Genomic DNA, 16,367 nt, shown 5'->3' on the forward strand with positions numbered 1-16,367 from the left:
TTAATAAGTAATTTAACACTATTTTTTCGTATAGAGACCAACGCATTTTAGAGTTATTATACGAAGAAGCCAAGTATAATGTTTTATCTGGTCGATATGTAATGGAATCGTCCCATGCTTTTATGTTAGGTGGTATACAGGCAAGAATTGAATTGGGTCCATATAATTCTCATACACACACCATTGGTTTTCTTAGGTACAGTAAAACAGGATATCTTACTTATTTTTGACTAACAACATAATTTTCAGAGAAAACCAGTTAAGATTCCTACCGCAACATGTTGCAAGGAGTATGAGTTGGGCTTGGTTACCAGTCAGTCGAAAGAATTCGGCTGAAGTTAAGCTTTTAGAACAACTCAAACGTGTTCCTTCAACTGCGACAACAAAGAAACTTATGCGCAAGTATTTGGAATTTTGCTGGGCACTTCCATTTTATGGGTAAATAATTTAAGATTACTAAATTTAAAGTAACTTTTGCATTTGTTAATAGAGCTGTTTTTTTCCACGGGCAAATGGAGCAACCGGTTCGCGGTCTAATGAGTTTGGTTAGTCACAAAGATGTAAGAGTTCTTATAGCAGTCAATGAACGTGGAATATTTATTATAGATCCTTTAGAGTGTGTAAGTATTACCTATTAAGTGTTAATATTTTTAATAACTACATATTATTGAGCACCAGTTTAAGGATAAAAAGCACTACTAAGTAAAACGGATTAAGTACGACTAGAACCAAAAGTCTTATAAGAAAAGATTGCAAATCTTTTCCGAAATTATGCACTTCTTTTAATTTAGTTAACATATAGGTAGTTCAGAGCCCGCATCGCTATGCATAATGTGAGTTATAAACACCACTCCAACAGTGGCTCTTGAATTATTACTAAACCTGCCACCTCTAGACTGAAGAAACATGATTGGAATACTCACTGGTCATAGTCTGGTAGCGGCAAAGGCCTGTAGAAAGAGACTGACAGATAGAGAAGACTGCATTTAATGTCAGGAGTAGACACTGGAGTGGAGAATCTTTTGTGCTGTGATTGCTACGCTTTAATCGTTTAAAACCCCCATCCTGGAAGATGTATCGTTAGTGAGGCCACAGAGTTTGATGAAATTCGCGACAAGCGTAACATCGTCCCATCTGGTCATTTGATATCACAAAGGACCAAAGCTGGTCTATTCATTGCTCATTAGCCTATCAGACTGATCTAACTTAACATACAGATAAAAAGTTCGTTCGCTACGTGGCGCCAGTTGGATATTCCAAGCGAAGCCAGGTCCTCTCCACTTGGTCCTTCCAACGGAGTGGAGGTCTTCCTTTTCCTCTGCTTCCCCCGGCGGGTACTGCGTCGAATACTTTCAGAGCTGGATTGTTTTCATCCATCCGGACAACATGACCTAGCCAGCGTAGCCGCTGCCTTTTAATTCGCTGAACTATGTCAATGTCGTCGTATATCTCGTACAGCTCATCGTTCCATCGAATGCGATATTCGCCGTGGCCAATGCGCAAAGGACCATAAATCTTTCGCAGAACTTTTCTCTCGAAAATTCGTAACGTCGACTCATCGGAGAGGACTTTACTTTTCAATTGCCTACTCAGTCCGAAGTTGCACCTGTTGGCAAGAGCAATCCTGCGTTGGATTTCCAGGCTGACATTGTTGGTATTGTTAATGCTGGTTCCTAAATAGACGAAATTATCTACATACATACATGGCGGGCATACGCCAGCAGCTGTACACTATTATAGAAGATGGTACCTTCTCTGTTTAGTTCTGCAGCTCGAACTATTTTCTCCAGAAGCAGGTTGAAGAAGAGGAGGATGGAGTCATGTGTAGAAGTTCACGCAAGTGAGGAAAGTTGTCTGATCGCCATTCACTTGGGAGTGGCCAGAAACGATTCTTTTAAACATGGCTCAAGCAGCTCACTACTTCCGGTCTTTGACCAAGTATCCTCTGGGTAGCCTAAGAACATCCGTTCGAAGGCGAGCTAATGTGAGAAGGCGAAACATAAACAAACGAATGCTTTGTTTTTATGTTATTATATTATTTATTTTTATTTTATAATATTATATCACTAGATATAACGGGTGATCCAAGTAGATGTACTCTTTTCAATAGCCGATTCGGCAGATAACAAGTTGTCATGTTATTGTTGTTCAGTATGGTTTAGCATTTCATTTTGGAAAGACTTACGCATGAACAACGTTTACAAATCGGTTAACTTTATTACGAACACAGAGAACGTTTATCATAGAGAAGGTTCACGTTTTGGATATCGTAATTTTTCGCAGGGGTACTCGGCAGAGATGAGGGAGTTTCACCACAGACAAATTTTAAGCGTGTTTCACCTGAGTTTTGCAGCAGGGGACTCGAAAATAGCAGAATTGAACATTTTTAGTGTTAAATGAGAAATATAATGCTAATTTCAATGTAAAGCAATGTACGTCTACAGACTCGTTTATTTTCTATGCGCAACCGACTCGGCATATAATATATAAGATGATCGGTACATATTTGGTGTCAAAGCATATACTTAGTATATACATAAGTATGTATGTATATTAAAATTTACCCACATATGTATTTCACATAATAATATATATAAGTTCAAGGTAATTAGTTTTAAATTTATACATTTACATTAAAAGTTTTGATATCATCTTAAAAGATCGAGCGGCCGCACATGTGCTCATATATAATTATGTGAGCATGTAAACAAATATGACAGACCATACGCATAATGTTTGTAAATTTGTCTACATGCAACATATATATGTATATATGTAAATATGTACACTCAATGCTTCATGCTAAATTTCCGTTGACCCGGACAACCAGTGGCGAAGCTCACATTTTGTCAATGAGTCAATGTGTCGACCGACCGGGCATGCGAAGGCGGCCGTCGCCCCGGGCGCAACGTCTTGGGGGCGGCAAAATGGTATTTAAAAACTCCAATTCGGGCAAAAATTCCTGCGAATTGTGTCAAAAGTGTACTAGATATAGGGCGAAAATGGGTTTTTTCTATGGCTTTTAATAAGATGTCTTGTAAATTGACTATCAACAAAAACCGTATTGTGAGAATTTTGCAACTTCAGAATTTGCGAATTTTGTAAAAATTTACTTTTGTTCGAACCACCTTATGAAACTTGTAGATAGGTAGATAAGGGGGGGCGGCAGAACATCCTTGGCCCCGGGCGGCCGAAGTTGTAGCTACGCCACTGAATAAATGACCTTCAGGCCTTTAAAAAAAGCGCGTTGATAAAAGTTGGTCAGTTCATAAAATGAGTACTTCTTTATTTATTTTTTTTTAATTAAATACTGAAATTCTGCTTATTTATTCTATACGGCTGGTAAATAGATGGTATAAGGAGGCTCTATCGGAGCCGCTATGAAAATTGGACAATGGGCGTGGCACCGCCCACTTTATGGTAAAATCCCATATCTCAGGACCCGACTGACCGATTTCGACAAAATTTGGAACGTAACATTATTTTCCTTTTCCTGTATCACTCTGTGAAAATGAGCGAAATCGGACTACAACCACGCCTACTTCTCATATAACACAATTTAAAATTCCACTTGATTCTTTCACTTCCCAGTACACAAATAAAGAATTAATTAATATAACGGAATAAAATTTTGCGGTAATAATTCCCTCAAGGGGCTATACTAGAGTGACGCATGAAAAGTTAGGCGACTTTCGTGAATTTTATAAGAGAAAGTACGACATTGAATATTTCTTACTTCTTTGAACGTAATAAGGTATATTTTCATCTATATTTTAAGATTTTTTTTAACAAAAATGTTGAAAAATAAAGGAGTTATGGGTTGTCTTCGGAGGAGCCAAAAAAAATGCCCCAACTGCTGGCATGATTCCGGCCGAATGAGTTGCTGAAACAAACACATTTGAAAAGTTTATTAAACTTAAGGATTTTTACTATACAATGGCCTACCATCTTTAAAAAATACCAATAATTAACAAAATGGCGCAATTTTGAAAAAAATATTCGTTTTGTTAGGTAAAAAATTGTCGTTTTTTAATGCCAAATGGACAATTTTCAACCAATCAAAAATATCGTAGGTCATTGTATAGTAAATGTATTCGAAAATACTTAGTTTTAATTTGAAGTCGATCGGTCAATTTCTCGTTGAGTTATGACGCCAGCACTTTTGAAAAATGTCGCTTCGAGAAAAACGCGTTTAAAGTTTCACTTATATATGTTTGCATCTCCGAGCGGTCGCTCCTTAGAACGCTGCCATCCAAAAACTTTTCAAGTGACGACCTTCCCGATTTCACAGGATATTTATGGAATTATAAGCTCTCGAAAAAGCAAATAAAAAAAATTTTTTTTTTAAGTGTCACACTGGTATAGCTCCTTAAAGAACGCTATCTTTTGACCAATAATTGTCTAAATCCAACCAAAACTGTTCAAGCCTCTAGAATAGTATTTCATTGTGTCAAAAATGGGTCGAATCGGGTCAATACTTTCCTGAGCCCCCATATACCTAATATAAAGATTTTAGAACTTCTAGGTCACTTTATGTTGGATATATCCGCCAATATTTGAGCCAAGTCTCATTGAAAATTGCAGAACATAACGGTGTATCTTTGCGCCTAAACTAGATACAATTGCGCGAAAACTTGACCCCTACAACACAAACCCCAAACTTTTACCAAGAGTTTCGGACATCCACTTGACCTTGCTCCATATGATTGCTGATTGTATGTATGGTACCTAAATGAAACCGAGGGAACATTTTTTTGAGTATGTGGCATTTTAGCAGTATGTGGGATGAGCGAAAATAGATAAAATCTGGTCGGCACTACCCCCTTCACAAATACATATATTCAATATAAAATGTTCGCTTGCACCCGAACTTAGTCCTTCCTTACTTGTTTTATTTTAATATATTGCCTTATTATATTTAATCATGCATTTTTATTCATTTTCATTCATAAAATCACTTTCAATAATTTTCTCCGGTTTTTGAGACTAAATGCTCATATGTGCGACGGGGCGACGAAGCGTCACAACATTGTATTGTTGGTGGAAAATCCGAGCTGCCTCGAAGAAAGAAGCGAACGATCGCCGACTGTCACCGTTTCCCTTGCCGCTCTAACAGCTTTACCAACAAACTTGTGTAAATACTATCTGTACATACATATATTATGTATATGTATGAGCGTGCATACATATCGACGCTGATTTTTGCGAGCCGCGTAAAAATATTTTTTACATTCCTTGACAAATACAATCAATCCCGGTTATGTGCCACAATCAAAGATACACATTTTTGTGGTTTGTTAAAAATAAAAATATAATATGGCACATAAGTGAGTGCGGATACTTAAGCCAGTGGTACTTGAAACAATAGTTTCTCTGTATTTCAAAAACCAAACGTGAGATGACCAAGACATAGGCAGTTAAGAGGGATGATTTTCATTTAACCCTAGAACACACACCCGGGTACAAATGTATCCATTTTCAACTTTGAAGTGTTGTAACTTTTGAACCGCTATACCTCTATACCGCTAACGGATTTAGGAAGATTATTTAGTTTTGAGTTCAAATTCAAAATTTGAACCAGACCGGACCATTGGTTCGGGAGCTACAGCCTTCCAAACACATTATATACGTAAACACACACCCGGGATACGTTTGTACCCCAATAGTAAAAATCCTCATAATAATAAAACATTTTTTATATTATACTTTTATTATAAAAATTATAAAAATGCATCTTATATGTATCTAAGGAAAATCATGGCAAATAGAGCAATTTGTTGATGTGACCGAATGTTCAAGACACATTGGCTTCTTACATTTGGCGCACAGCTTTCTGGTTTTTCTACGCCGTTTTTCCTCTTGTGCGTAACATAAATAGCAAGATCCGGACACAGGTTTTGGCGTGCGCGCTGCGGCAGATGTTGATGCTGCTGTTGTTACCATTGATTCCACCGGTCGGTTGAAATATGCTTCAATAGCAATTTTAGTGGAAAAATTTCGCGTGACTTGACGATTTATGGCTCTGGCTTCAATAATGGGCATACACAATGCTTCAGCCAAGCTGCGCAGGATTTGCTTACGCTTGTTGTTTGTTCTCCAAGGCAACATAGGGTTATTCAAATCGTAGACAATGTAGGCTGCAAGAGCTGTAATGTCCAACATGTTGAAGAACATCGCTAGTGGCCCTCGTTTTGTTTGTCTTTGTGTTGGATATTCCGCAAACATTTGGTCCATTCGATCAACACCACCTTTGGTACAATTATAATATTCAATTATTTCAGGTTTCCCACAGTCAGCTATTTCAGCATCATTATGCATGGTCGAAAGCAAAATTACTGCTTTATTTTTTTTGGGAACATAAGAGCACATTGTCACATTATTTTTGAAGCCAAATGTCGTTGAACCAATTGTCCTGTTTTTGTTCTGCTTCATTTCTTGAGGAATATATGATTTGCTTTTGCGCAAAGTTCAAACGATCGTGAGTTTCCAGGTGAGAAGCAGTTCTGCAACTGGCAAGGTCGTAAACAAATTGTCCATTGTAATGTTTCGGCCACTCCCTTGGTATTTAGCAGACAAATCCTTCACAACTCGTTCGCCTTGGTTCATTTCCCTACCAGTTTCTGCTTGGCCAGTATATATTTGTCCATGCAGTGGATATGCATTTGTGGCATCGCAAATCCACCAAACCTTGACACCATATTTAGCAGGTTTTGACGGTATGTACTGCGTAAACGGTGTGCGTCCACGGTAAGGAAATAATTGTTCATCAATCGTCAAGCATGAGCTGGGCTTTTAATGTGCAGCAAGATTATTGTTCATCATCGTCCACAACTCACTGATCGGTGCTGCTTTATCAGTTAGTAAGCGTGTTGTACGAGTGCTTTTATCGTCAAATCTTAGGAACCGCAATATCGAACAGAAACGGTTGACTCCCATTGTGGAGCGATATAAAGGATAGTTTTTGACGCTCCATAAATCTCGAACATGTTCTCCATTGCTATGGTTCGCACCAGTCATAATAAGTATGCCAAAAAATGTATACAGCTCTGTTATTGACACAGGTGTCCATGACTTAGGAGTTGTGTTTGGATGCGCATTGTTGTAAGCATTATAAGTTTCTTTTGCTAACTTATTTGTGTGGCGCATAATTATATCAGCCATTTCAACGTTCATGAAACATTTGAATGTTTGCTCTATTGACAACATTTCAGTGCATCTAGCTGGTCCAGAACGTTCTCTTATAATATTTTGTCTGAGTACCTGGCGACTTACATTTGGTTCTTTCATCCACTCAGTACCATCACGTGCAACAAATTTTTCGGCACTAGCAGGTAATTCATTATTTTCTTCTACATCTTCTTCTTCATCATCCTCATAGTCCGCATTATCAGGTAATACTTCTGCGGCACTTTGCGAAACTTTAGCATCGTCATCAGCAATTTCAATTTCATTGATTTAAATTTCTTCTTCATCTTCTGAGTCAAAGTCATAGGGAGCGTCATCGTTACAAATTTCATCAAATAAAGATTGTATACATATATGATTCTCGCTGTTCCTCAGTTAGCCTGCATAATAAAAAAATTAGTATATGTTTACATTGTTGCTTATTTTACATTTTTTACTTTCTAGTATATGCTGCAGTTGATAAATATTCGTTTCTTCTTGAAGTCGTTTCGTATCCAGTTATTTATAGTTTCAGTTATATTTATTTTCACTTATATTTTCACTTCTTACACTTTTGAGCACCAAAACAATAATGAAAATATCAACAGGCAGCATTTATAACAACACCTCGTGTGAAACCAACCCTTGCAGCTGCATATAAAATACTAAAACCAGTTATACCAGTGTATTTGCTACCTACGTACCTATACCTTGCGCGATCTTTTTGCGCATATCTTTTGAACCAGGTAGAATATTTCAATGAAATAAAAACCAAAATGTGTATTCGTTGTTACTCTACAAGTATATTATTATAAATTATATTATTTTGTTTTGCACTTATCAGGACAACAACAAAAACAAAAATCCGCTGTTGCATGTCCTGACTTTATTTGCCCATATCGCTGGAACCATAGAAATCGGTTGAATAAGCATTAAAAAAACCGCAAAATAAGGTCCCGGGTACAAACGTATCCAGGGTGTGTGTTCTAGGGTTAAGCGGAGTACTACTTAACCGGGCCTAACTGTACACATAAATCAGAGGAATATTGAATATTTTCTCTTATACATTTCTTGACTTGATAATCGACAAATAAACTATGTTGTCAATTTTATTCTTATATATTTGAATACTACATATTTTTGCGGGGTAGTTACTTTTTCCTTCTCATACATATGAGAGAAATTGTTCAATTTGTGATTTTTAGCTGTTGCCATCGTCGCGAAAAGACGCTTGTAGACAAAGGCATGCTTGGCGAGATGTAATGGTGTTTGTTTTTATGAATGAAGCAAGTTTGCCTGCTGAAAGTGCGCCTGCGTTCATGAATGAATATGTTGTTGTGTGTTTTTCTACAAATTTGGGCATCGACTATTTCGCTGTCATATTGACTTGTGACGCTGCATATGCTATTTGAGGCAATTATTGTTTTTGTAGAACAATGTTTGTAATTTTTCGGGTGACATATCTACATGTGTACGCATAACTGTATGTAAGTTATGTATTATTTATGTGCTAATGTCATGCAAGCATATTTATGTATGAGCAGCGCGCACATGTTAGTACATTTATCACTATTGTAATATATTTAATTTTTTTAATATATTGTGATAATTTGTTGTATACATATTATACATATATAATGAGGTATACACGTAAGCATTAATATATCAAATTCAAGAAATAATTAAAAAATAGGCCATATTTTCACATTAACTAAGAATATTGCTTTGAAAAAGTTAATTAATGCAAATGTATTCAATTGCACCTGTATTCTTAAACAGGCAAAAAAAGAATTCATATGAATACACATGTTTGCATATAAACGTATAAAAATATAAGCAAAGGAGCTAACATAAGTCTTTTTTTTTTTGTTTTTTGAGTAGGGGGAAGCATCGAAAGCCGGAGTGCGGAACTTTAAACCGCTAAACCTAACCTACTCCCAACTCAGGACTCTCCCATGGGACCACCGATTAAGTATTACTTCGTGTTAAATTATCGACTGTAAAACTACCACCGAGTGTGGTTTTTAGTTTTTCCCTTGTATTTGAAAATCTAGGGCAATAAAATAATACATGTTCAGAGTCTTCTATATGCTCTGTACACGTCGGACAGTTCGGACTAATGTCATTGTGGAATCTGAAAAGGTAGCTTCTAAAGCACCCATGACCACTAAGTATTTGGGTCAGATAAAAGTCTAGGTCCCCATGTCGTCTATCAATCCAAGAGTGGATGTCCGGTGTAAGTCGGTTAGTCCAACGCCCTTTGGATGGATGAGGAATTCCACCGCTCCTATCACATTTTAATGCTCTTGTTCCTCTCCTCTGTCTTTGTCGATACTGTTTTAGGCCCTGATAGATGATATAAACGCTCGAGTTTATCACCCTTGATGTCAACGGGCAGCATGCTGGCTAATACTTCAGCAGCGTCAGTTGATGTAGTCCGGAAAGCACTTATTACTGGAATTGCAGAAAGCCTATGAACTGCAATTATTTGTTTAGCATACGCTTTTATATTCATTGCCTGTATCCATACTGGTGCTGCGAATAGTATTATGGAACTCATTGCTTTCGCTATTAAGAATCGCCGGCTGGAACGCACACAGCCTGTATTGGTCATCATTCTCGATAGTGCATTGTGCTTTACTGGAGGAATACTCCAGGTGTTCTTTGAATTTTAATTTAGAATCTAATATTACCTCCAGATACTTCAGCTGCTTCTGCGAAGTAATCTCGCACTCCCCTATGGTGAGCTTTATTTGTTCCTCTACCTTTCTGGTGCTTATAAGTAAAACTTCAGTTTTTGCTCCGCCAGTTCCAAACTCACAGAAGAGAACCAGTGCCGTAGATCATTTACCCACTCATTGCATTTGCTTCTTAGGTCGACTAATTGTTTTGCCACTGCTACCACCATGAGATCGTTCGCATATGCTATTAGTTTCACATCTTTTGGTTGCTGCCTTCTTAGCACCCCGTCATACATGAGGTTCCATAACAGCGGGCCTAACACTGACCCTTGGGGTACTCCACTCGAGATAGAGTAGCTCTTGGCTCCTTCGTTGGTATCATAAATCAGCCTTATATTTTTAAAATAACTCGTTATAATGTTTATGAGGTATTCTGGGGCGCGAGTTTTTTCCAGGGCTTCGATTATGTGTGCCCATTTTGCCGTGTTGAACGCATTCTTGACATCCAGGGTGATCAGCGCGCAGTACTTTTTCGTGCCACCTTTCCATCTTTTCCCACTTACTGCACATTTCGCAGTATCGACGACTTTTCGTAGTGCGTCAATAGTGGATTTCTTTTTTATAAAGCCGTATTGTCTCTCTGATAATCCGCCGGCTTTCTGGATTACTAACTCCAAGCGGTTTCGTATTATACTTTCGAGCGTTTATATCATCTACCTTATACCTTACCCATTGTGTCGAGTATACACAAAGGTCAGTACGATGAAGGTTCTTCAGGTTTTTTTTTTGGTTTTGGGAGCAGAACCAAACGTTGTACTTTCCACGAGTCGGGGAATACCTCTTCCTTTATACAAGCGTTGTACATTTTAGCAAACAGTTGAGGTTTTGAGCTTATAGCTTCCTTCAAGGCTCTATTAGGTATGCCATCTAATCCAGGCGCTTTGTTGTTTTTTATTTTCTTTGCTATGGCCAGGAGCTCTTCTTCTGTGACTAAAGGGGATGACTCTGCAGCTTCGTTTTATCGCTTGGCATATGAAATCTGGTCGTATTTCGGGAATAATGTTTCGACGACTTTTCCCATAAAAGATGCATCTTTCGGTTGCTGCTGCTTATTTTTAAAATTTGACATACAGATTTTGTAAGCAGTTCCCCAAGGGTCTATGTTTGCTTCTTTACAGAGCTTTCCAAAACATGACTTTTTTCTCCGGGCAATTGCCGACTTCAGAAGCTTCTTGTGGCTTCTAAATTCTTCTTTTAGGCGATTTTCGTTCGTTTTAACCTGTTTACGCTGTAGACGCCATCTAGCTGAGTGAAACAGCGTCGAAATTTCCACATTCCACCAATAAACAGGCTCTGGGGTGTGCGAAATTTGAGCTATAATCGCCATATGATCACTAAATGTGTATATATTTGACACCGTCCACTATATGTGCCTGCTGAGTGAATCATTTGCGAACAGAATGCCAATTATGGATTCTTTGTTTACTTTTTGGTACGTGTTTTGCGATCCACTGTTTATTATTGTTAGGTTCATTTGACTTAGGAATTCTTGTATTAGGCGCCCGCGATGGTTTGTATATCTGCTGCCCCATGCAGTCGACCATGCGTTGAAATCACCCGCTATTACAATTGGAGTTTTGCCTCTGGTTTCTAAAGAGACCCTTAAGAGGAATTCTTCAAATACTATAATTGCTACGCTGGGACGAGCATAGCAACTAACAAAATATATCCCTTGTATATTCGCCCATGTGAAAAAGTTATGAGCTTCTCTGGAGCTGGTCTTGAAAGGTTGTCCTTTGGAGGACCATATTGCTGCCTTGCAATCCATGTGCTTTCCGGACGCTGGAAGTATTGTTCACTTAGTATGGCGACATCAATGTTCTCTTCTGTGATTGTCTGGTCTAGTAAATCCTGTGCTGCTGCGCAATGATTTAAGTTTAAGTTTAGAGTCTTCATCATCTCCAGGTGCTTGGGGCAAGTCATGCGTTGGCGCATGCCTTTGCTAAATGTCCCGCGGTTCCGCAACGGGTGCATTGAGAAGATCTGTCTGTCAAACTGCGGCAGTTACGCGCCATGTGACCCAGGTGGAAACATTTACGTACGTCTCTAACAGCAATATATATGTAGTTCTGAGCATAATTTTATTCAATGCTCAGCTCTGTTCAAGCGCAACTGTTAAGATTTCTCCCGCCGAGCCGGCAGTGGCGAAACTCCCTCATCTCAAACGAGTTAGCTAAAAAGATTTTTACGTTCTCCGTGCCGTGAACCATCTCTATGATAAACGTTCTCTGCTACATATAGACTACGTATAGACTACTACGTATAGACTGCGTATCGCCCATATATTCCATAATAATAATAATATAGCGTGGTGATCGTAACCACGGCCTGTATCGCCACGGCGACAATCATATCGATATGGGTGTATGCCATTTATATCGTTCCTTCAAGAAGAATTTCAGTTGGAAATAAACAACAATCCGAGAGAATGTACTTCAAGATATGGAACAGCAATAGATGCTGTCTGTATTAGATATCTGGGTAATGTGATGTCTAATACTTTTGTAACATACTTCAGTTATCATCGACCAATTGTCACAGTAATACCGTCAGAGGCAACTTCGAATGTAACTAATTCGGAAGTCACTGATGAAAAAAATTGAGTTGACGTGATTTTAAACAAATATTTCGATAAAATTTTGTATATAAAGAAAATAAATATTTATTGAATAAACTATCTGTCATCATTTTCTGGAAAAAATTCATAATATTGTATTCTTTCATTGTGTACCATATTTAGTTCCTGTCATAATCTATACTTTTTAACCTATTACTTGTATAAAATAATTTCAATGTTTCACATCTGCCAGCTGTCAACTAACAGCTCAGTCTTTTTTTTATACTCTCGCAACTAAGTTGCTACGGAGAGTATTATAGTTTTGTTCACATAACGGTTGTTTGTAAGTCCTAAAACTAAAAGATTCAGATAATAACCCTATATCATATACCAAAGTGATCAGGGTGACGAGTAGAGTTGAAATCCGGATGTCTGTCTGTTCGTCCGTCGTCTGTCCGTGCCAGCTGTAACTTGAGTAAAAATTGAGATATCATGATAAAACTTGGTACACGTATTTCTTGGCTCCATAAGAAGGTTAAGTTCGAAGATGGGCAAAATCGGCCCCCTGCCACGCCCGCAAAATGGCGAAAACCGAAAACGTATAAAGTGTCATAACTCAGACATAAATAAGGATATTAAAGTGAAATTTGGACAAAGGATCGCATTAGGGAGGGGCATATTTTCGCGTAATTTTTTTGGAAAAGTGGGCGTGGCCCCGCCCCCTACTAAGTTTTTTGTACAAATCTCGGAAACTAATATAGCTATGTCAACCAAACTCTATAGAGTCATTTCCTTCAGGCATTTCCATATATATACAGTTCAAAAATGGAAGAAATCGGATAATAACTACGCCCACCTCCCATAAAAAGGTTATGTTGAAAATCACTAAAAGTGCGTTAACCGACTAACAAAAACGTCAGAAACTTAAATTTTACGGAAGAAATGGCAGAAGGAAGCTGCACCCAGGCTTTTTTTTAAGTTGAAAATGGGCATGGCATCGCCCACTTATGGACCAAAAACCATATCTCAGGAACTACTAGACCGATTTCAATGAAATTCGGTATATAATATTTTCTTAACACCCTGATGACATGTAAGGATGGTAAACTCGATTCCGATTCTACTCGAGAATCGAGTTTTCTCGTAAAATAATCGATTTTTCGAATGTCAAGAATCGATTCTTAATCGACTTCGACTGCTGAAGATCGATTCCGAAAAATCGATTAATTTACGAGAAAACTCGATTTCTAGTAGAATCGGAATCGAGTTTACCATCCCTACTGGCCGCCATCGCGTGCACATATAATAACCACCACAAAAAAATGATTTTTTTTCCATGTAATTTATATGGAAAACAGAAAATTTGAAACAGGCGCCTCTTAATATTAATATTAAGAGCTCATCTTTTGAGTGACTTTCTTTTTCACATTTTCGAAAGTTTTTAGCCTGTTTTTCAGTTGAAAAAAAAGGTTGACTCAGAATGACACACCCTAATACATATATTATTTCCTTGGCACATTTGTCTGTATGTTTACGAAAGAAAATACGAGCCACATAAGTACATACGTACAAACATTCATAAGGGAAATACAAGTTCTGCATCTTTTCGCATCTCCGTTGTCACAGGCAACCAATGGCCGAAACTCAGGCTTTGTCAAAGAGTCAATCTGTCGAAGTACTGACGCGACGACAAAGCGTCACAACATTGTGTTGATAGAAAATCCGAGCTGTGCCGAAAGAAACTAACAAACGATCGCCCATTGTTACCGCTTCCCTTGCTGCTCGAACAGCCTCGCCAACAAGCTAGCCTAAATTTGTATATTAATTTGTAGGTTTTTGTATGAGCTTGCGAACATATCGACGCCTATTTTTGCGAGCGAGGGAAAAATATTTTAGATATCACAAATATTATACATTGGATTTTGCCACTTTTGTCACTCAGTGTTTTTTTTTTTGTGTTTTGAGGGTTTGCCTCATAAAGTTTTCAATTTATGATTTTTAGCGTTTGCCATCGTCTCGAAAAGTCGCTTGTAGGAAAAGGCATGCTCGGGGAGATGTTACGGCGTCTGTTTTTATGAATGAAGCGAGGTCGCTTGTGGAATATGCGCCTGCGTTTACGAATGATATCGTTTTTGTTGTAAAATTTACTACATTTGAGCTTCGCCAATTTGTCTGCCATATTGACTTGCCATGCTTATGGTATTTGAGACGACTGTTGTTTTAGTAGAACAATGTTTCAATTTTTTGTTGGTGACATTTACATGTGTACGCATATGTATGTTTGTATGCTTGCGCATTATTGAAGTTATACTTCTTATACGAGTTCGGAAAAGGTTGCGATAGATTCAGGTTGCGCAACCTTGCTCAATATGGATCTACGCAACCTTGTCTGCGAAGATGTTCGAGCAGCAAGCGAAGCGGTGACGACAATCGGCGATCGTTTGTTCGTTTCTTTCGGCACAGCTCGGCTTTTCTACCAACAACACAATGTTGCCATGCTTATGCTGTTGTAGTTTTTGTAGAACAATGTTTCAATTTTTGGTTGGTGACATATTCAATTAAAAAATCAATTCTGTTGGGATTCGAACCTAGGTACCTACGTGCTCGTCGTAACTTTTCAAGCGCTTACCACCAAGACCACCATTGACACTTGTATTGCGTTGTCCTAATTATGGTTTGGTTATGCATGAAAGAAATATACAATGGATCGCCGATTGTTAACTCTTTCCTTGCTGCTGCTGCGCATATGTATGTTTGTATGCTTGTTCATTATTGAAGTTATACTGCTTTTTCTTTCCTTTGTCTCTCATTTCTGCGAATTCTCAACTATTTTATGTGCCCTTTTGTTAAAATACCCTGCGTTGGCCCTTGAAAAATTAAGGCTATACTTTACAGGATTATTTCTGTAGTTAGTCTTCATTTACATTGTTTGGAAATCGACCCGCGATGACGAGGTATATCGTTTTATCTGACAGCGTGAGGTTTAAGAAGTTCATTTCTAATTTTGTCTTGTGGCATATTAGAAATGATGTTTCTTCGAAAATCGTTCGCTTACAACGGATAAAACGACTTCTGTGTGGTGATTTTAATGAATAAATTCCTTTTGGTTGAAATGCTCTGCGTTGGCCGTTGAAAAGTTAAGACTATACTTCTCAGGATCATTCATTCCTTTCATTTCTTCAAAGAAATTAAGGCAGCTTCGCCTACAAACATGCGTAAATACATATGTATGTATGTATACGTATGATCGTGAATACATATCGACGCAGATTTTTGCGAGAAGCACCAGAAAGTTGTGCAATTTATGACTTTTGGCTTTTGCCATCGTCGCGAAATGACGACTTGTTGGCAAAGGCATGCTCGGGGAAATGTTACGGCCTCTATTTTTATGAATGAAGCGAGATCGCTTGTGGAATTTGCGCCTGCGTTCATGAATGAAATCGTTTTTGTTGTAAAATGTACTACACTTGTTCTTCGCCAATTTGGCTGCCATATTGTCTTGTGAAGATCAGTTTTTTGTTGGTGACATATTCATATGTGTACGCATATGTGTACGCATATGTATGTTTGTATGCTTGTGCATTATTTGTTTGGCAATGTATGCAAATATATGTACATATAAGTATATATGAATGTATGAATATGCAAGTCAATGCGCGCACATGTAATAAGTATATTGATAAGTGATGAAAATATGATTTCAATTTCTGAACGCGCACATGCGTATACATACACTCATATGAGCATGTGCAGATGCACAAGTTAGGATAGAAGATGTATGCCTTTTAACATCGTATACTATACAAATAAATATTTTTCTTACTAATAGAAATTAAATTTATCACAATATTATGAAAAATATTTATTTGTATAGTATACGATGTTAAAAGCAAAAAATTAAAAAT

The 16,367-nt window shown here is 37.8% G+C and overlaps 1 protein-coding gene and 1 pseudogene across 18 annotated transcripts in view; both read left to right on the forward strand.

Annotated features, from left to right (window-relative positions):
* LOC120780291 (FERM domain-containing protein 8) overlaps window positions 1–16,367 on the forward strand; it is a 285,052-nt gene that overhangs the window by 107,687 nt on the left and 160,998 nt on the right. For all 18 annotated transcript variants that reach the window (XM_040112573.1, XM_040112557.1, XM_040112574.1 and 15 more), the window contains 3 exons: window positions 35–196; window positions 250–438; window positions 491–620. In XM_040112573.1, the coding sequence (XP_039968507.1) occupies window positions 35–196; window positions 250–438; window positions 491–620 (481 nt within the window). The remainder of the gene's footprint in view (window positions 1–34; window positions 197–249; window positions 439–490; window positions 621–16,367) is intronic.
* On the forward strand, window positions 15,341–15,543 carry LOC120781019 (annotated as a pseudogene).

The sequence above is a fragment of the Bactrocera tryoni genome, unplaced genomic scaffold, assembly GCF_016617805.1.
Source record: "Bactrocera tryoni isolate S06 unplaced genomic scaffold, CSIRO_BtryS06_freeze2 scaffold_25, whole genome shotgun sequence".
Lineage (NCBI taxonomy): Eukaryota > Metazoa > Arthropoda > Insecta > Diptera > Tephritidae > Bactrocera > Bactrocera tryoni.